Below are 21,216 nucleotides of genomic sequence, written 5' to 3' on the forward strand. Positions count from 1 at the left end.
CATCATGCATCTACTACGTAGCAGCGTGCCTCGGCCACTCGGTACCAGCATCGTTATCGTACGCACGCGGTATTCGTTCGTTCTAACGATTTCGTTTATTAACATAAATTCGTTAGTGATTTCGTTGTAGTATACTTTATCGTGTTGTGTGAGAACTTTACTCCATACTTATACGTACTACATAACATAATTATGTACAGTATATACGTAGTCATGGGTCCCAAGAAACTTGAAATTCATGGAAAGAGGATGCTCTCTTTGGAAACGAAGATGGAGATTATCAAGAAGTATGAAGCTGGTATGCGATTGAGTGTGATCGCCAAGGAATACGAACGAAATCTGTCGACAACAGGCACCATCCTTAAGCAGAAGGATGCCATCAAAGCAGCTACACCTTCCAAGGGCATCACTATTTTGTCCAGCAAGAGGACCCACATGCACGACGAGATGGAAAGGCTTCTTCTTGTCTGGATAAAAGACAAAGAAATCGCTGGCGATACGATAACGGAGACGGCAATCTCCCACAAGGCCAGTGCTACTTTCGGCGTTTTGATTGCCCAGGCCGAAGACGATGTAGGAGAAGGGACATCAACGCCAACCCCAGACTTCAAGGCTTTGCATGGGTGGTTCGAGAAATTCCGTAAACGGACTGGCATCCATTTGGTGGTGCGGCATGTGGAGGCGGCCAGCTCGGACAGGAAAGCGGCCGAAGCCTTTCAAAAGACGTTCGACGAGATGATGACCAAGAAAGGCTACAGTTCTCAGCAAGTCTTCAACTGTGATGAGACTGGCCTTTTTCGGAAAAAAAGGCCTCGTCTGACGTACATCACGGAGGAAGAGAAGAAGCTAACCGGGCATAAGCTATGAAAGACAGGCTTACGCTTGCACTTTGTTCGAATGCCAATGGGGATTGCAAGGTGAAGCCCCTACTGGTCTATCATTCCGAGACTCCTCGAGCCTTCAAGGCCCACAAAGTGCTAAAGGAGAAGCTTCCAGTGATGTGGAGGGCTAATGCGAAAGCCTGGGTAATGAGGCTTTTGTTCACGGAGTGGGTAAATCTGAGTTTCGGCCCGACAGTGAAGAAACACTTGGAAGAGAAGCGCCTCCCTCTGAAATGCCTGCTGGTGTTGGACAATGCCCCTGCTCACCCTCCTGGCCTCGAGGAAGGTATCCTAGCGGAGTATTCCTTCATCAAGGTTCTTTATCTTCTGCCTAACACCACCCCTCTCCTCCAGCCCATGGACCAGCAAGTGATATCGAACTTTAAGAAGCTGTATACAAAACATCTTTTCAAGAGATGTTTTGACATCACCGATACCACAAACCTCACCTTGCGTCAATTTTGGAAGGAGCATTTCGATGTTGTGATATGCATCCGACTCATCGACCAAGCTTGGCAGGAGGTTTCGAGGTGAATCTTGAATTCCTCGTGGAGGAAACTGGCCTGATGCCGTACCCGCCCGAGACAGGGATTCCACGTGGGCGAAGCTGGTGCTGCAGATTCAGAAACAGTTGACAATCCTAAAACTGTTTCGCAACCAGATCTTGACGAGATTGTAGCACTCGGCAAGTCCATGGGGCTGGTCGTCGACGAGGACGACATCAACGACCTTTCTTGAGGAGCACCAAGAGGAGGTTGCGACGGATGACCTGAAGGAGTTGGAGGCCATGCAACATAAAGTTGTTCAAGAGGAGTTCTCTAGCAGCGGCAAGGAGGAGGAGGAACCTATGACAACAGCAGAAATTAAGGATGTTCTAGCTGCTTTTCATAAAGTGCAATCATTTGTAGAAAAAAAGACACCCCGAAAAGGCTTACACAGGTCGTATGCTTGCGCAGTTCGATGACGTTTGCCTGAGTCGTTTCTGGAACATTGTGAAGAGTAGGCAGAAGCAATCTTCCTTGGATAGTTATTTTTTTAAAGAGGCCTTTAGTAGGAGTAGTAAGCAAAAAGGAAGAACCAAGTGATACTAAAAAACAGAAAGTTGAGTGGTGAAGAAGTTGAAATTTTGTTTAAAAAAAAAACCTATAGTATAAAAAAGTAAAAAAATAAATAAAGTTTAATTTTAGTTTTTGTAAAGTTAAGTGTTACCGTTTTGTTAATGTGTTTTGTAAAGTTTAGTTTATGTTTTCCTTACATTTTTTTATATGTTTCGTAAAGTTAAGTGTACGTACGTATCTGCCGTTTGTCCTCCTCCTCTGTCGCCAATTTTGGAGATAGCCTCACTCGAAAGGTAACCTTCCACATTTTACTACATACGTACGTACAGTATTTCTTGTATACCATGTACACTAATACACTTTATTTACAGGTAATTAGCAGTACGTATTAAGTTAGGTATTGAATGGTCCAAATTGTTGTAGTATTTCATTGTTAATAGGTCAATTTAGCTTTATTATGAAATTTACTGGGGTGTTTTTGGAGGGCTTGGAACGGATTAGCCATTTTACATGTAAAATGCGGTCCAAGATACGAAAAGCTCATGATACGAAGGCCGCCTCGAAACTGATTAATTTCGTATCTCGAGGTACCACTGTATATACTTACCACTGGTAATGGCTATAAAACAGTTAATTTCTACTGCAACAAAATTGGGTCTTCCAGGTGTAACACTGTCCTATTTTTTCCTTAGTGGCAAAGGTAAAGGGCGAAAGGCCAAAATCATAAAAGATCTAATGCAGTACATCATTCACTTCTGAAATAACACTGACTATGAGTGTAAAGTTACTTATTTTGGCAAGCAAAACAAATACTTTTTTCAGCATTACATAGATCCTGATGTCTGACAAACCTTACATAAAATACTTCTTTCATAGAAATCTAAGAATTCACTTCCAGTTTTCATCATGAAATTGACTGCTCAATTTTTTTTAAAGCAAATATGAACTTTAAAACCTTCTGTTCCAATCTTGGTCACTCGATCTTGCTTCCAAAACTCAAAGTCTTTGCGACACATATTCATCACACTTTCTTCTCGGTGTAAATTATTTATTTTGTTATGTGACGATTTCCCATCCAATCCTCAGAGACGAAGAAGTGAAAACATGGTCTCCTCTGGCATGCTAAAGCCTGAAAAGAAGAGGTTACAGTTTTAACAGAATCCTTGCCAGAAAATTGGTGTTAGTTTTATAATCAGTGGTTCTAGAGCACAATGTCTCGATTAACAAAAAAAATATGCTTGCAAATTTCTATTTGGGCTGACATCTGGAAACGATCTTGATGCTTTGTATTTCAATTAAAATAGTTTATACTACAGTCTATTACCATATGGAAAACATACTTACAATGATGGTATAGGTAACAATGATAATGAAGTTTGAGTAGTTGGTTATGTTATAACTGACAGAGCTGAAATAGTTGAGTTAGAGACTAATGGTAATACAGAGTTTGAGGAAAAATAATTTAGGAAAGTAATGAGAAAATATAATGATAAAAATGCTCCTTTTTTTTTATCAGACTCCTGTATTTCCTGTCACTTTTATTGATTTTTTTTACAAACTTTGTATTGTTACAATAATAAAGTGTAATCTTACAAATAAGTATCATGTAGGTAGTCTATCATCTACTACACAAAATTAAGTACTATCATGTACACACTCTATAATCTACTAAACAAAATTATGCAACTTAGTCTCTAAAATTCCAGAAAGAATTTCTTGTCAAGAAATTCCATCATGCAAAGTATAGAAGAAAAGCAGCCAATCTATAATTTCATAAAATTTATTTTTCAGAAGCCAATTTACAGCCACATTGTCAATATACAATATAAACAGATTATAAACCATATAGTTATGGTATGTGAAAAAATGGGGAGAGCCCTTTACAACATAATCACTTCTGAGTTCTTTAAATTAGAAAACTATGTAATGAAAGAAAGAATAAAATGTAGCACCTTATGCCTAGTACTGTGTAATTATCTGAAAAATGTACATTGTCATAACTACAAAAATAGAACAGACTATATTTCTCCAGAAATTGCATGCTTATAAATACAAATTTCTTATTTACACAACTATACACATATTCCATGAATAATCTTAATATATTTTGACAGAATTAATATTAAGATTTTGCATTACTGAGTAGCTCCATGAATTGTGGTCAGAAACACATAATTCTTAAAAATAAAATGTTAAGCCATACTAATACACATCTGGTATAAATTCAGAACCATAGCTGATTGGAATGTCATCTAGCACCACATCAAGTATTTTTGTCAAATACAGGATTTTAGTAAAGATTCTCGTGACAAACACGGTCCTCCAAATGCTATAAAATATACATACACGTAAACTACAGCTTGACTACTAGTCAGTCCTAATATACAAGCATAAGCCATGAAAACATAAAAACTTGCATTCTAGCATTCACTTAACCCTTAACAGAACTGATTCCTACAACCAGAAATTTGGTAATTTCCAACACTACAACCATACCATTGGAATTATGATTTTTAAGTTTTTCCCAAGGAATAATAAATTCCTTTAACGCCAACACAATTTATTTTCTTGTGGTTCAATACTAAATATTTTTCATAGACTTTAATCAACACAAAACAACAAAATCTTCCTCAAGAAATGCAAAACCTTTTTACACACAACACTTGGCAATCCAGTCTTAAGATTTCTAATTTGCTTCCAGAAACAAAATAGTATAGTGATACCTCCAGTTACGTCGTTTCAATTTTTGTCATTTTCGAATTTACAGAAGTTTTTGTTACAAACAATGAAAAATAACAATCAACACACTTGTTTACGTAACTTTAAATCGATAATCACAAATTTTGAAAAGCCATAAAAATACAAACAAGTCAATAAAAAAGTGCCAAATCACTTAAGAAAAAATTTTAAAACAAAAAATATTATATATATAATAAATAATTTATAATTAAAATGCTTTACAATATTAAAAAAACTGTTTTAATTCACATACGTTTAGCTGTAATGGTTCTAACGTTAGCTATTCGGCAGCAATGGTTCTTGGCAATGAATTCAGTTATGTTATTCACTTTGTCTCATTTGCTCTGTATTTGTGACTTATATTTTGACCCCATGGCTCTGAAGAATGCTCATGCTAGTGCTAGTGATATATCATTGAAAAGTAACGAGGCTACAATAAGATGTGAAAAGATTCCTGTCATAGATTGTGCTAATAGCTCTAGTTTTCGAAGTTATCAATAATCGTTCACAGTAAGGCATGGATTGTAGTTCAAATCAAAGATGATATTCCAAGGATAACAGACGAGTTAGCAACATCTGAATTCCCTGCCACATTAACAAAGATTGTTGAAGAGCAGAAATTTCTTCCACATAAGCACATAAGACATCCCCCAACAGGCACATGTATATTGTGTTTCTTAATACCCTTTAGAATTAAAATATATAAATTTATTAAAAACAGTAAGGAACATTTTCAACTATCTAACGAAATAATAACGAACGTAAGGTGAGGTATTACTGTAGAAAATTTGGTCAAGAATTTTGTTTAAACTACAAATGTTAATAATCAGTTGTTCAAGAAGTAAACAACTCCCTACAAGATAAAAAATATATGTACATAAAATTATTTCATATGGGTGGTAAAAGTCAATAGTAAGTGGACGGAATACTTATCATGGAAAAGAATTTTGCACTTCTATCAAAATACTTGACAGCAGCTATAACTTTCAATGGAGATGGATTGATTCGCTCTGACTTCTTTCTCTACTGGACTTAAATAATACATAAGGATCATGTAACCCTAAATATAATTCGATTTCTGAATTTTTCATGGCGATGTAATTTCTTAGTTTTTTAGCAGTCAGGTTAATTTTGCAATGATCAATCCATGTACTGCATATACCATCTTAAAATGTACATTTGATACTGCATCTACATGCAACAGAGAGACAAGGCATGACTCCCTTGCATACAAGCAACATCACTTCTGGAAGTGAACAGTGCTCCATCGAGTAACACAAAGTAATCATCCTCAAAGAACCATCAAAAAGGATAACCAAGTGTTGTGCCGATTCCCATTCAAATGTGACTAAGGTGTACCATTAATGTCTGTCAGTTCTCTGTTATCCTGCCGGTGATCATTATGGTTGTCAGTCTCTGAGGTGGTGGAGATCAGCCTCTTGACCGACGTCTGCGAGAAACGCGAGTTGTGTCTCATGTAATTGGGATCCGCTGTTATCACTTCATTCTCCAGGCAATCTTCCTCTCGGATGAACCAGTTGCTGAGGTAGTGCAGCTGGAAAATGTTAAGGTGACGAGCTTTTAAATGAATGAGGTTGCCTTAGGATCTTATATACTTGCAGTAATTTTTTATGAATTTTGCCCTAACTAAATACTTACTTAATAACTTTATTAATCTCTTAGTACTTAACTTTAACTGTAGTTAAATTCTATACAAATAAATTAGCTTGTCTTTACTGCTGATGAGACTACACAAAGTTAACTGAGGCTGATCACATGTAAGTGTAAATTACCTGACCTACTAAATGGTCCTAAGGCATGGATTTGTTGTATAGTATTGTTTTTACTTTTGACTGATAATGATTTTGCTTAATGGCCTCTATTTGCCTCGTTGTCTTTTTCTGTTGATCACATTTCTACAGCTGCATGGCCCGTTTGCAGCAATTCGGCTTATCAACAGCTTTTTGTTTACAGTTTAAAAGTTTTTACAAGGAAAATTTGATCAGAATACTATATCTACACCATTTACATGCATATTGCATTAAGTATCTTTTACCTTTCATTTGTTTCAGTTTGTACTTTTCTTTCAAATCTAATACTGCTTATGAATATAACCTAATATTTTATTAACAAAGTTTGAGCCATGCAACAAAGGTCCACGTCATTTCACTTCTGGATACCTAAGTTACTTACACTATACAAATGCTGAATAATTTTCAGTGACAATGCAAAGAGAGCTAGGCCATTACTACAGAGTAACTTTATTTGAGTAAGACCCAATTACTTTACTTGGTATTTTACAGTTCCTACATACTATCAGCATTCAACATTAAAAATTTTACCTGGAAGCTTCAAAGTATGATCGAGTAGGGACTACATTTTCACTACCAACAGTCTCATACTAAAAAAAATTAAAGGAATAGATTCCATTTACAAAAAAACTAAAAATAGTTGACATACAGTTATACAATAATAAATCTCATGCTAAAAAAAATTGGAAAAAAAGGCAAGATTCTAGACGCAAAAGAGAAGATTGACATACTGTTAGCAAGCATCCAAAACCTCCAAGAAGGCCTCCAGCAAGGACATCCCACCAGTGGTGTCGATTATCCCATAACCGGGACTGACAGCAGACTATCGCCCATGTGACCCACATGAGCTGAAGCCATGGAGCTATTAATCTGGAGCACTTATTCCATAAACGCTGCTTTATGTAGACCTGCAAAAATGAACGTACAAATCATAGCATTGCATTGCAGTGGTGAAATTGGTATACGCAGTACCATCAAATATTAACTTGGAAACATTACAGTATGTAATTGGACCGCTAACTTACATTTCAACCTTAAAACCTCTCATAGAGAAGAAAAGAAACAACACTTCATGCCCTTAGCAGTCTACATTCACCAAAATATACCGCAATCGAATATTTTTCTAAAATATGAGAATCTAGTTTCACACCAAGATGACAGAGATCACTTTCACCCAGAGACCTCACTTCGTAACCATATTAACAGTCTTAGAACCTAAGAAAGATTATGAGAATCCACAAAGCTGCCTTCTTGATTTATATAGTCAATTCAATTTAAAAGGAAATGAATGAAAACCAAAAGCTAAGAATGTCTCATAACAGAGAATAATAAACTCGAAATGCTTTTATAAATAAGACTCGAACAAAAAAATCAGCTAATCTTAAAAATACTTAGCATCAAGTTCATTCACGTCCAATGCATGTAAACATTGATTGATGAAAATATATACAATTTCATAAAGGCATTAAACGTACGTAAAATAAAAACGTCAAAGGCATGCAGCAGACCACAATATACTAGTTACCTGACAAATAAGTTTTGAAAAGCGCTCGCTAAAACTCATAAGTTCACCACCAGTAGTACAAGGCTTTTCGAATCAGTTGTCAACACATTATGGTGACATCAGCTGAAATCTCAGTAAACTAAGAAGACAAAATTGTCATACAGTGAGATTATCGCTATTTATAAATATTAAGTATATAAAAAGCTGAAAGCCTATTAATGAACAGAGCTTCATTTGTCACTTGCTACCGTGACTGACAAATCATCTGTTAAAAAAATTTCATTCATTTAATGCAGTGGCTCCCAGCCAAGGACCCCAGCCAATCAAATGTTATCATTACCATACTGGAATACCCAGTACAACGTAGTACATTTAATATTTGCATATTCTTGTACAAAGTAAGCACAAGTAAATATATAAAGTATGTTCAATATTTTTATTGTTTTAAATTCAATACAAAGTAAAATTGGTAAAAACAGCAAATATTTTGCTAGTGTTGAAAAATATTAATTTTTTCATAGTGTCGCGGACCCCCTAGGCCCTTCTGGACCACCAGGGGTCAGCGGACCCAAAATGGGTCCGCTGATCTAATGAATAGCTTTTGAAAACCTTAAATGACTTACACTGTGAAGCTAATGAAACTTATTGCATTGCAGACAGTTTTCATTAACTGATGCATGTGGGCAATGAGGACAACTTTCAGCGTAACGACCATGTTTAGCTATCAAGAGGAATCAGTCATTCATTCAACTAGCCCTAGCGCGCCTCAGCGGCGTAGTTGGTATGGTATTAGCGTTCCAACTCGGTGGTCGCGGGTTCGATTCTCGGCCATTCCGTTGAGGAGTGAGAGATGTGTATTTCTGGTGGTAGAAGTTCACTCTCGACGTGGTTCGGAAGTCACGTAAAGCCGTTGGTCCCGTTGCTGAATAACCACTGGTTCCATGCAACGTAAAAGCACAATACAAACAAACAACTATAAAAAAAGTTAAGAACACATCTTTGATACCCTACTTACAACCATAAAGACGGTCGAAAAGACTGAGAGAGTTGCGTGACCTGATGGAAATGACTTCATGGAGTCAATGACTCGTCTCTTGGATTTGCCAAGGGGGTTTGTGCAATCCTTCCACGTGATTCTTATGTACCTTCGAAAAAGAATAACCGCATTTAATACAAAATGTTATATTTTCTCACAACCCTGTTAACAGTGACTCATTTCTCATTTATTTATTCAAGTTACCAGATGTGAAACATTCCCTAAGTCAATGTGAGAGAAAAACGTTGTCACAAATCACTGGGATTCAAAATAGTAAATATCGACTCAAGACCAAAAGTGATAGAGTAAAATAGCAAATACTGGATCATTATCATCTGAATGATAAATCCTGGAATGAAAGAATAATCGTCAAGGCATACTTACGGTTGGTGACATTCAGAGGTGACGTTCGGTGCACAGATATTCCAGAAATGAGGCCTGGGCTCTCCTGTAATGACTTTCATGATTTCAGTGATATAATACACAAACACGAAACCGATGAGGAGGTCTGCAAGATAACGCAAACTTCTGCGAAGACCCTGGCGCAGGGGGGACATCCCATCACAGGTAGGAGGGACAGCCCACTCGAAGGCAGTCATCTATAAAATAAATAAATAAAAAAAATTAAAGTATTTTTTTCTTCTTTATGAAAATCCTTCAAAGGTTAAGCCATATACACTTCTTGTCAGTATTTTATTATCTTTATCTTCTCTTGGAATCCTTTGTTTTAGCTTGTTCCATGTGATTTGCACATATGAATAATTATTAATTGATAAATCCACTAAGATTAGTACACCATCATTAGTCCGTTAACATACAGTAACATACAGTAGTGAGGCCATTTAAGAGTAACGCAAATGGCTTAATACAATGCTCAAAATCCGAGTCATAATTAACACACAAAATACTCACAACGATGAAAGGAAGAATCAGAGTAAAACTGATGAGCATCGCAGTAGGAACGGTTTCCTTGCTGTAAGGTCTCCTGATTGACGGATCATCGCACGAGATGTAGAAGTAGGGCGGCGGGACTGGACCCAACAGCGAAGCTAAGGCTGTGATGAAAACTGCAAACGAAATATTATCACGTCGTTATTGCTCGTTATATCTTGCACTGTATCTTTCTGAATAGAAAATTACACAAACATGAAAATTAAAAAGTTCCATCGCTGTGTTATCTATAATACGCAACGCTCACCAAGTAGAGGAGTCACCCAAAAGAAAGGCTTCATTTTCAGTATGATATGCCTGAGTACGTTTTCTTTGTGCGAGGTCTACGAGCAAGGGATACCATAAAAAGTAATTGTAGTCTAACGTTTGTAGCAAATACAATTTAAAGTGTCTTATCTTGAGGTAGTTCACCAGTACCTGAGAATATCACGATAAAAAAAACTTATCTTGGTCTTAATTTGCATGATATAGGTAGGCGGCTAATTATGAAAATGCAAGATAGTTAGAAGATATGGAAGACTACGTGGACCCTATTCAAAACCTAAAATTAATTTACATATACTTTTGACTAACGCCATTATTATAATCGTTCGTTCCTAAAACTTTTATTAGTCAGTTTTACGGTTTGCTTAAAATAGCTTCCTTTTACACATAACTAGGCTTTGAAATGTAATATGGATTTCAAAATTTGTCGATTTTACCAATTTCGGCAGGAAATACGACAGAAATCGTCAGAGTTGCCTAAAATTCGGCAGAAATACCTCAAATTTGCAGACTTTGAGAAATTTACGTTAAAGACATCTTAAATACCGTGTAAAAAATAATAATAAATAAATGGGGCTACTGGAGACTGTTAGCAAAATAAGATGCAAGTCACCCTGTACACTTCTGTTATTTCCTTCAAGCAAATACATATATTATGATCACAATCCAAATAGGGTTTACTTTCTGTTATGTACCCCAACAGAATATATGTACAGACACACATACGAAGTATAAACTCTGATAATGATGTGTAAAAAATAATATCCAACCTCCCTCAAGTGCCATTTTTTTTTATCTTTCAAGAGAAATATCTAGCACGCAATAACCTGAATGATTTTACGTAAAAAAAAAAAAAAATAATGTTGCTGGAAATACAATGTGATATTAAAACATACGGCAAAAAAGGTAAACATTTACCCAAAGGAAAACACATACACATACACACATACACACACACACACACACACACACACACACACACACACATATATATTAGTTATATATATATATATATATATCTATATATATATATATATATATATATATATATATATTATATATATAACGTAAACAATAGAAATCCCGGTTATAAATGACTAAAAATTAACGCATTTAATCTACAACACATAATGCTTTTTGTTGCTTTTGAAATCGGATGAATGCTGCCCTACTGCGTGCGTAAAAATCAAAGAATCACAACTCCCAGGGTTAAAAACACATTCTAATGTTCACTAATAATATCTGGTTCATCATACTTCTCCACTTCCTAGCATTCACCTCCTACTGGGATTATTAATTACATTCCTGAGTATAATCCTGTCTTCTTATTATAACTCATACTCTTCTCAAAGAAACTGTTTCTCTCTATTTAACTTATTCTACATTTGGCATCAAATAAAAAAATACGAGAGAGAGAGAGAGAGAGAGAGAGAGAGAGAGAGAGAGAGAGAGAGAGAGAGAGAGAGAGAGAGAGAGAGAATGGGGATTACTGTCATTTAGATGCATGAGACGAAAGAAAGTTATAGTACGGTGAACACAGTTCCCAAATGAGGACACTGTAAAGGGAATGACTATGTACTCTATAACCGCCGTCGAAAATACAGCGGACGCACACAAGTGTACACAGACTAATGCGTCACAGTAGGATCTGGAATCCTGAACATTCCTTCGTGCAATACTTACGAATATAAAAATACATACAAATAAAGAAACTCACTACCACAAAGAGACGAGGAAAATTTCATTAAAAAAAGAGGGGGCGGAGGAGTGGCATGTAAAGGATATTTTTTCCTTTATATTATTCATTTTTAAGTGACGACTGAAAGTGGAAATGACGATTTTCATGTTCTAAGAAAATACGCGTAGGACCTTTGTTGTCGTCCACTACGAAAATGATAATTACATTCTCAGTCTTCGAAAAAGGAACAGTATCAAATTAAACTCTTAGTCACTGCTAAGAGGCCGACTCATTCGTAACCGCTAGCACCGCAGTACATCCGTGACTAAACGTCCAAATTTAGACGAATCAGTAATGAACAAGCATTTGGGAAGGTAAGGTCGATAAAAGAGTAAAGAAATGCACAAGAGGAGGCTGCTAGATAACAAGCAAATAAAGAAAAATGTTTCGAATCGACACGTATTGCACTTCATTATTAAATGTTTATGCACAATTCCTTTGCGCTGAGCAGAGTGCAACAGGGTACACGGGAGCGAAGCCCCCCCCACCTATTGAAGCCTTATAACAATCTCCTCGTCACCGGATATCCCGGACTAGGTTAACAGGGCCTTTCCCCTCTGGGCACTGAATAAACAATGCCCTCATGCCCACCTATCCTGCTCACCTTTCGTTGTCCTCCTGCCACTTCGTACCCACATACCCACAGCCTATTTTGAGCCTCCCAGAGCCAAAGGAACGTTTATTTTTTATTTATATAGCCACAATCTTCGCTAGTTATCACTTGGTTTTCATTAGAGAGGAGCCTTTGGCGTTTCTTTGTATGGAGCGGTTCTTTAAAAAATGACATCAAGCGACGACGCCACCAGGGTCGGTCGTTGGACAACTCTGTCACTGCGATTGTCAGTCGGTTGACCTTGGATGACGCTGGCCGTTTTCTCTTTCAAATGTTGAGTATTTTTAGCCCGTTAATTTCTTTTCGTTTTAAAAATCCATCTAAAGGAAACTAGAATAAAATATCTTTACCTACGAAAGACTTTCATTTGAATAATAATTCATCCTCTACTTCAATTTGCAGTGGAAGAAGTGTCCAAATACACACAAGTAATATGCACGCGCTGCTTTGAAGCAATTGGTGATTCGTATTCATTATCTACTACTTCAATGAGATAGCTTATCTAACCGATAAATATTAAGATTAGCTGTTGGTACCTTTTTTTTTATCACTGTCATTCTTTTCAAAACCGTCATTACTCATTATGATCTATTTTTAAATATAAAACTTTAAGTAATAAGTTATAAGCTCACTTTTCAAGGGCTCTTGCAAATGTCAACATGCAATAAGCTTGACCGAGGAACAGTGGAGCTCTATTATGATAAGTGAGAGTTTTCTCCAACGCATTCCTAGTGGCAATTTCATTCATTTCTTTATCTCATTCTTCGTTTCTCCTCCTTTTCTTACACTCCAGAAGGATACTAAGATTCTCTCTCTCTCTCTCTCTCTCTCTCTCTCTCTCTCTCTCTCTCTCTCTCTCTCTCTCTCTCTCTGCATAAACGTTGACGGGCAGCTAACTATGAGGGCTTCATTCAATAGCACACACATTACATACTCTGTATTAAAATCGCTTACCAAAATCTATTAATACTACTACCATCATGGTTGTTTTTGCAGTAGTGTTGCGTATGAATTATTTTTATTAAGTAGAAAAATTTAAGATTTACGGAAATATATATATCATAACCATGACAAACGAATCGTTGTCGTGCCCGATAATCCGGAATATATAATCAGCAGGAGGCTGAATACGAAAGCATATCAAAGTCGAGGATCAGTGCAACTGATAAATACAAATGAAAATATCTCGTTACGCAATATATCTGTCTTGAAAATTCTTTTACGTTTGTGTATGTTTACAAAATCTAACAATGAATCGATTCACATGCTTATCGTGGCCAATCTTCATTTTTTATTTATTAATTATTTTTATTTATTAGCTAACATGTCTGAGATGTTTCCACTTTGTTAATTTACTCTATAAAGTATTCTGTTTGTTATCATCAAGCAAAGAAACGCTTTCTCCATACAATTCAGTCACATTTTGTGTAAGACAGTTTCACAGCTATACAATTTGAAAAGAAATCCGCTGTGTAAAAAGGTAAATCATTATTCAAGCCAGCTATCAAAATCATTACTCACTTTACAAAAACAAGGGTTTCATCCACGCAATGGAATAAAGTTCTATTGTATTTGTCCCATAATTTGTACAGATTTGTCCATCCAATTTCTTCTTGTTCTCCATTTCATTCGCTACACATACAAAATGACTGGCGCCCTAAATAGTACAATGCAATACAATGTATTCGATATAAGTTATAAATAAAAGTACGGAAATATTGTTCGAACTGAACAGGCCCCCAACGCAACAGGTGGCTGCATCAGCTCTTAGCGTCGTTAATCGAACCTTCATCCAGATGTTACGGCGCTCCTTAACAGACTAAGATAATTGCTCTCTTAAAAGACCCATTTAAAAACTTCATATGATAAATGGTCTCCCTTACAAGGCTCATTGAAAGCTTCATGCCCAGACAACGATGACATTTTCTCTATCAACTGTGATGACTGCAATGAAGACGGGTTGAACACGTGCCGAATGCAGTGAGCACTTTGCACACGAAAGTCACAGTTTGAATTTTATCTATGCCAGAAGCGTCCCAGGTGGATCGGAATGAAACGTGATACTAAAAATACAATAATAAAAGTACCTAAAGCTGTTAAAACATATGGGTACTAAAGGGCACTTACAATTTGCAATACAAACGGGATAGTTATATAACTTATTTTCAGTTCTTTTCTTTCTTATTTTCACTAACAACACCGCATGAAACGTGATCAGTGCCGAACAAACTGTATCATGAATCCGAACGCGCGCAACTCTAGAAACGTTTTGGGCTGGTGGGTGGGGTTCTTCGAGGAAATACTCGTAGAGCCATTCATCTGAGAGAGAGAGAGAGAGAGAGAGAGAGAGATTTTCAGCACTGTACAATGGATTATCATTGCACTGACAAGTTTCATGTTATATAAAGATTTCTGGCTTTGTGTTTTTTTTTTTTTTCTTTTAAAATTCCCAAAAAGGACTGATGCGAGACCTTTAGGGACAAGGATATGGTTCGGGGTATGGAAAAACTGCACTTGCTAGGTTGTTCACTGCTGTTGAATAAATGAATAAATAAGGAAGTTGGAAGTTACGTTTCATCGAGGCCAAAGAAAGGCGAATTACTTTGACAATTAGCGTTATTTATATAGGACCCTCCGTTTACTCTTCATGACTGCAGCGAAGAAACTGAATAAACTTCAAATAAAGTATCGCGTATTCACTAAAGACATATGAAGTGGAAAAATTAAATTTAAAATCAAATGCACGAGTTATCTAATTGGGAAAAATTAACATGTATGGATGAAAAATGGCTTACTGGAACACACACACACACACACACACACACACACACACACACACACCGAATATTGTGTCCAGATCTTTTCCTCCTTTCGTCTGCCATTTATCCGTTCCTATTTCGGACAATTTTGTAGGAAAAAGTGGAAGAAGGTTAACATTTACAATCTGCTACTACTACTACTACTACTACTAATATAGTAATAACAATAACTAGTCCGTACCGGATCTTCACCATATCCGGGTCAACTAGTCAAGGGCGTCACTTGTCCTGAGGCATTCTATGTATTCCTTGCTGGGGACCACAATTACAGGAGACTGATTGGACAAGCAAATCTTTCTTTTAGTTACTCTACTCGCTACGTAGTAGAATTTATTTATTTTTAAACTTTAACTTCAATGAACTGATTTTTTTTTTATTATATCCTCAATTAGTCCCCTTCCATCTACTATTTGTTACGTTTACTCACTTATATGACTTTTGCACTTCATTCAAATGTTCATTTTTACAATGTACGCCTCTTTACTCCATACGAAAGACTTGACTCTCCTCTGCGAGTGTCTTTGCTATATGCAAATTCTCTTATCTAAAATTTATTTAGATCCTCCACTGTAGTCATTAAGAGTAATAAGCACTACTAATTATCCAAGTAATTTTCATGTGCATGTGGTCACGACAAGCACATAAACGCAAAGCAGGCGTTGTAATTTGCGCATACTTGTTACGGCTAAATGTTGTTTTAGCTATTAAGGTTCAAGGGGCTTAACGCACCACTGACCAAACGACGAAACAACAAGACATACAACCCAGGTCGAATTTCCAAGGAATAAATTCCTACCCTCATTGCCGAGAAAAGCTGGTGATTCCGCTGAACGAAGCTGATCTGAGCTCATAGTCTTGGAATTCTTGTAATTTATTCACCTTTCTATATATTCTTGCATCATATGATTTCTCTGGGTTGCCGAATGATGCAAAAGTTGTTGAATTATTATGGAGTACGCTATATATTGTGATTAATAAAGATAATATCCGTTTACGTGAAATCAGACTCGCATTAAAAAACAGAACATATGGGAATTATGAATTCCAGCGTCAATTTTTTTTAGCTGGGACAATGAACAGATGATATTTTGACTTGTAGTGGACGATTCGGTGTACGGGGATAAGCGGAAACCCGATTTGTTCTAAGAATACTACGTCTCTCATATAAATACCTTATCACTATTGAACTGTTCTCCTGACTGATGGCAATTTTGGAGAAAAACAATAAACTGGCCATTGTCTCGTTCGTGTTTTAACTGCTGAAACGTGGATGAACGTCTGTACCCAAAACTTCCATATTAGTAGCTTCACACACACACACACACATCTCTCTCTCTCTCTCTCTCTTTCATATACATACATACATATATATATATATATATATATATATATATATATATATATATATAAAATGATATAATGTATATATATCTACCGAAGAACGACCCCAGAAAATGCTAAAAGAGAAAAAAAAAAAGAAGACACGTCGCCCACCTCGGGTGGTATTAAGGCAATCATACACCTGGAGGGCGTGATCAATGGCCTTGAGTCGTCTACGAGAGGCGGGATGTTTAGTTGAAGGCAAGAAAATAAGCCGCTGATGAAGAGACAATTCAAGACAAACCGGTCAGTCAGTTGCTGCGTAAACGATATCTGGAATGACAAAGACGCAAAAACTTGCCATTTATCCTACTGGTCACCTGGGTATTGAAGCAATGTTTTGATCAACGCTGTTGATGCAGATTTCACGGCTGAAAGCTTTAAAGGCATTGTGCTTATAAATAGCCTTCGCTATTAAACTGCAACTCATAGTGACGTAGCCTTTAATGACAGAAGATAAGCGTTTCCTAGCAATGAATAGTGCAGGCAATGGTTGATATAAATAGAATATTACGCAGACGCACATACTCTATATAGTATATATAAAAGCTTCTAAATTACAAGTTTCTATGTTTTAATACCTTATTACCTATTTGCAAACATCAGCAAGAAAAGTTAGTTATCGATAAAAAAGTTTTTACACATTGTCCTCAGTTTTAGAGGCCAACAAAACCGTAAAATCAATACAGAAAAAATCCAGAGGAACCACTTCAAAATGAATCGTTGTTCCTGGACCATTTTGACGCTTTTTTCCTGGACCATTGGCGCTTACACTTCCGGTCTAAGAATTCGGGACAGCATTATAATTTCCTCAAGTCAACGCTCAAGTCGCTTCGCTTCCCCTTCCGAGAAAAGCATACGACGGGAAATTACCGCCCCGTATACTGCACTGACGTCATATAAACGATTCCAAATTATCGTCACTCCTCAGGTATCCCGATGAAGGCAGTCAATGGGACCCTAGTTACTCTCCACTACGAGGAACTACTCCACCCCAGCCCATACCAGATCCCGCCGACTCCACGCAGCTTTTATGTAAACGATAACGTCTAAAGTTGTTTTTAAGTCGGAGCGAAAACTATAGTAGATTCACATCAACCATGCATTACGACGCTCCTGATTGGCTGTTGATAAGCCAATCACAGGGCTGGAAATTCTCAGTCTCTCTCGATAATTCACATAGGCAGGATGTATGTTCCATCGCTCCTGAGGGGTACTGGTGAAAGACGTATCCCTCAGGAGATGTGGAACATACATCCTGCCTATGTGAACTCTCGAGAGAGACAGAGAGTTTCCAGCCCTGTGATTGGCTTATCAACAGCTAATCAGGAGCGTCGTATGGGATGGGCCTAGACATCAAATACACGGTTGATGTGAATCTATTATAGCCGTGTCAGCTGCGCCGGGGCAACAAGCACTGAAGCCATGACGTGGATCATATCTTCATAAATCATAGATTAATTATCCCGGACATTATCGGGTTTACAAACAGGCGTTCGCTCTAGACGCAACAGCTGATCGAGACGGATTAGCGCGTTGGTCTGAACATGCATTCTCAGGGGAGTGATTCACTCAATCTCTTCGCTAGGGATCCTGGATATCACAAAACTAATGTTGCTGATGTTAGAGATTGGGTAAAATTGCTTTCAGATAAGTTATGGAAATTGGAAATAACATGCTCGCACTGATTGAACTAGGTAGTCATGCATGATTCATTATTAGGGCGTATTTCTTCAGCTGCCCCTTTGGCATAATTAATTATATATTGCTTTCTCATATTCGGAGGAACTAGGTCGCTTCAAAGATGATTGATTATACCCAACAATAAATGATGGTGTATTTAACAGCAACCACTATTTGCATCGGTAACTTCTAAAGAAACTTGTTTGAAAAATACAGATCTACACGTTCTCTGTCATATGCACATTTTAAAAGCTTTTAGGATACTAAAAATACATATATTTTAGGTCCCTCTACGCTCCTAAATCATACCATCTCTCTCTCTCTCTCTCAATAACCTTTTTATATACAGTATATATGATCAAATTTACTCAAACGCTTCCATGCTTAAGCAGGCAATGGAGATTTTCATCTACTTTGCATCTTATTCAAAGCGAATATTACCTTTTCCTTACCACTGGCTGAATTACTGAATGCAGTATATGAATCACTAACCTACTCTTTAAAGTTTAAAAGATTTTAAATAATAGTCGTCTACCCTACTTCCCATTCTTTGATAACTAATTCCCATTTATATCTAGTGGGTAGAATATCATCAACAATAAATATTCGAAAACTGCTTTCGAGAATTTACTCCTGTTAAGTATATTCTTCCCGTATTTTGATGAATCTCCTCTTGTAAATCTAACACATGCCCTGAACTGAATTCATATATAATTTATCTCTCTATACAATGGAAATTCAATGCTGCCGTGTGGCTAACCCTCCAAGTGGAGATTGTCATAAGTGAGAAACTCAATTAACTGAATCTTTACACCGCTAAAACTTCAGGAATTAATGGGAAATGTCTGCCCTTGTTCTAAATGCTAGTGGATGGAGACTGAAGTCTTATAAATAGAAATTTCTCTCTCTCTCTCTCTTCTAAGAAAATACGCCATGTAGATAACAAAGCCAATTAAAATAAATCGTATTGGTTACGCAATCCGCATTTCCACTCCCTTATCACGCCTTGAAATCTCCCCCCCCCCCCTCCCCCGGCGACAGTGGCAGCAGCGCCACCATAAACACGAGAGACGGGAGAATCTTAAATCAACTGTGACAGGGATTCATGGCTGCTGCTATCGCCAAGGAGTACTTCTAACTATTACTGCAGCTATTATTACTACTACAACTACTACTACTGCTGCTGCTGCTGCTACTGCTGAAGCTACTCAGGCTACTATAGCACCGATGATGCAGCTGTACCCTAGGGCGACCTACTTAAAAGGGCATTCCGACCGTCGTCCTTCGTCAGAGCGGATTTGCTATTTGCTCGCTGGTCATTCGCCGAGTTTTAACCTCCACTGTTGGGAGCAAACAGAGCATTTCTGGTTTATTTGTTTAAAAGTGGATGACGTGGACCTCCTGTGTTCGTCATCCGCTTCGTTAAGCATGGGTACTTAATAAGAACAGGTCTGGTTACTAAAGGGAAAGGTACTAGTTTTTGTAGCGTCATAGAAATGAACAAGATAGTAGCTGCCCTTTATTTGTTCACTCGTCGCCTCATGTCCCAGTCATCAATCGACAGAGATAGGTTTATGCATCATTCACTTTCGATCTGCCTTTATCTTACTTTTGTAAGAGACTAAATATTGCTTATATCCGACAGAGAGAGAGAGAGAGAGAGAGAGAGAGAGAGAGAGAGAGAGAGAGAGAGAGAGAGAGAGATGGTGGCTTAAGGAAAGTCGAGTGACATAAAATAAACATATTTTGCATCTTCAATGTATTCAGAATGTATAAGACAGAGAAACATTTACAACAGTATTTTTTTTTATACAAATTTTCTGTAGAAATTACTGGTGCAAATTGTGTGTGAGAGAGAGAGAGAGAGAGAGAGAGAGAGAGAGAGAGAGAGAGAGAGAGAGAGAAGATGAGAGAGGGGAGAGAGAGAGAGAGAGAGAGAGAGAGAGGGCGTTTCTGAGAATTTACCTACTAAATTTTGCCAGGCATTTATAAATAAATTTACTTCAAGTAAGACAAAGAACATGGGTAGAACACTTCCTAGAAGCAGGGCATAAGACTTAAAAGTTATTGCAGCCAAGTTGGGAATCATCTGGTAAGGTTTCCAAGATGACTGGCTGGCTTCGCTTTGTCTTCCACATACGGCTTTTATCGCCGCTTGTTAAAATGAAGATAAGTATCACACATTAAACAAGAAAAACAAATGGGATGGAGTTACCAAAAAGATCGTGGGGTTCTCCACATGTGCTAGCCCTTGGCCTCAACTGTTAATTCTCTATTAGCTGTATACCCTAGGCAAGTCTACATTCCGGCACTTCCCGAGTCCTTAATTAAATGAGGTATCATCTACGTGGATTGATCTAAATGGGGTACTGTCTGCACAGCATCATCTAAACTTTTTTTTATTTATTCTTTTGCAGACTTCTTTATAGACTAGTCTAATAAGCATGTTACATGATTCTCTCTCTCTCTCTCTCTCTCTGTTAAAAAAAAGTTTCTCCTACGGTGAAAAGATCATGCGAGTTAATAAGCCACATCTTGTAAGCTGGCCTATTCTACATTTATGAGCCTTCTTGCACATTTCCTTAATTCTTAACTTACATTAAACTTTAGGTTTCCTACCATATTACCTTTAGTGGACTGTTACAAAAACGGATTCAGTAAGCACACAAATTCCATAAGTAAGGAAAATTAAATTAATGTTCGTTTGTGTTCGGTGGTCTTTGTCCATTTCTTTTCCTT

The 21,216-nt window shown here is 37.2% G+C and overlaps 1 protein-coding gene across 2 annotated transcripts in view; it reads right to left on the minus strand.

Annotated features, from left to right (window-relative positions):
- Positions 1-3,703: 3,703 nt before the first annotated feature.
- LOC135214914 (phospholipid phosphatase 2-like) overlaps positions 3,704-21,216 on the minus strand; it is a 73,134-nt gene continuing 55,621 nt past the window's right edge. For both annotated transcript variants that reach the window (XM_064249385.1, XM_064249386.1), the window contains exons 3-7: positions 9,942-10,096; positions 9,414-9,628; positions 9,009-9,138; positions 7,221-7,397; positions 3,704-6,233 (exon numbers count right to left, since the gene is read on the minus strand). In XM_064249385.1, the coding sequence (XP_064105455.1) occupies positions 6,027-6,233; positions 7,221-7,397; positions 9,009-9,138; positions 9,414-9,628; positions 9,942-10,096 (884 nt within the window). In that variant the 3' untranslated portion in view covers positions 3,704-6,026. The remainder of the gene's footprint in view (positions 6,234-7,220; positions 7,398-9,008; positions 9,139-9,413; positions 9,629-9,941; positions 10,097-21,216) is intronic.

Source organism: Macrobrachium nipponense, chromosome 46 (genome assembly GCF_015104395.2).
Source record: "Macrobrachium nipponense isolate FS-2020 chromosome 46, ASM1510439v2, whole genome shotgun sequence".
Lineage (NCBI taxonomy): Eukaryota > Metazoa > Arthropoda > Malacostraca > Decapoda > Palaemonidae > Macrobrachium > Macrobrachium nipponense.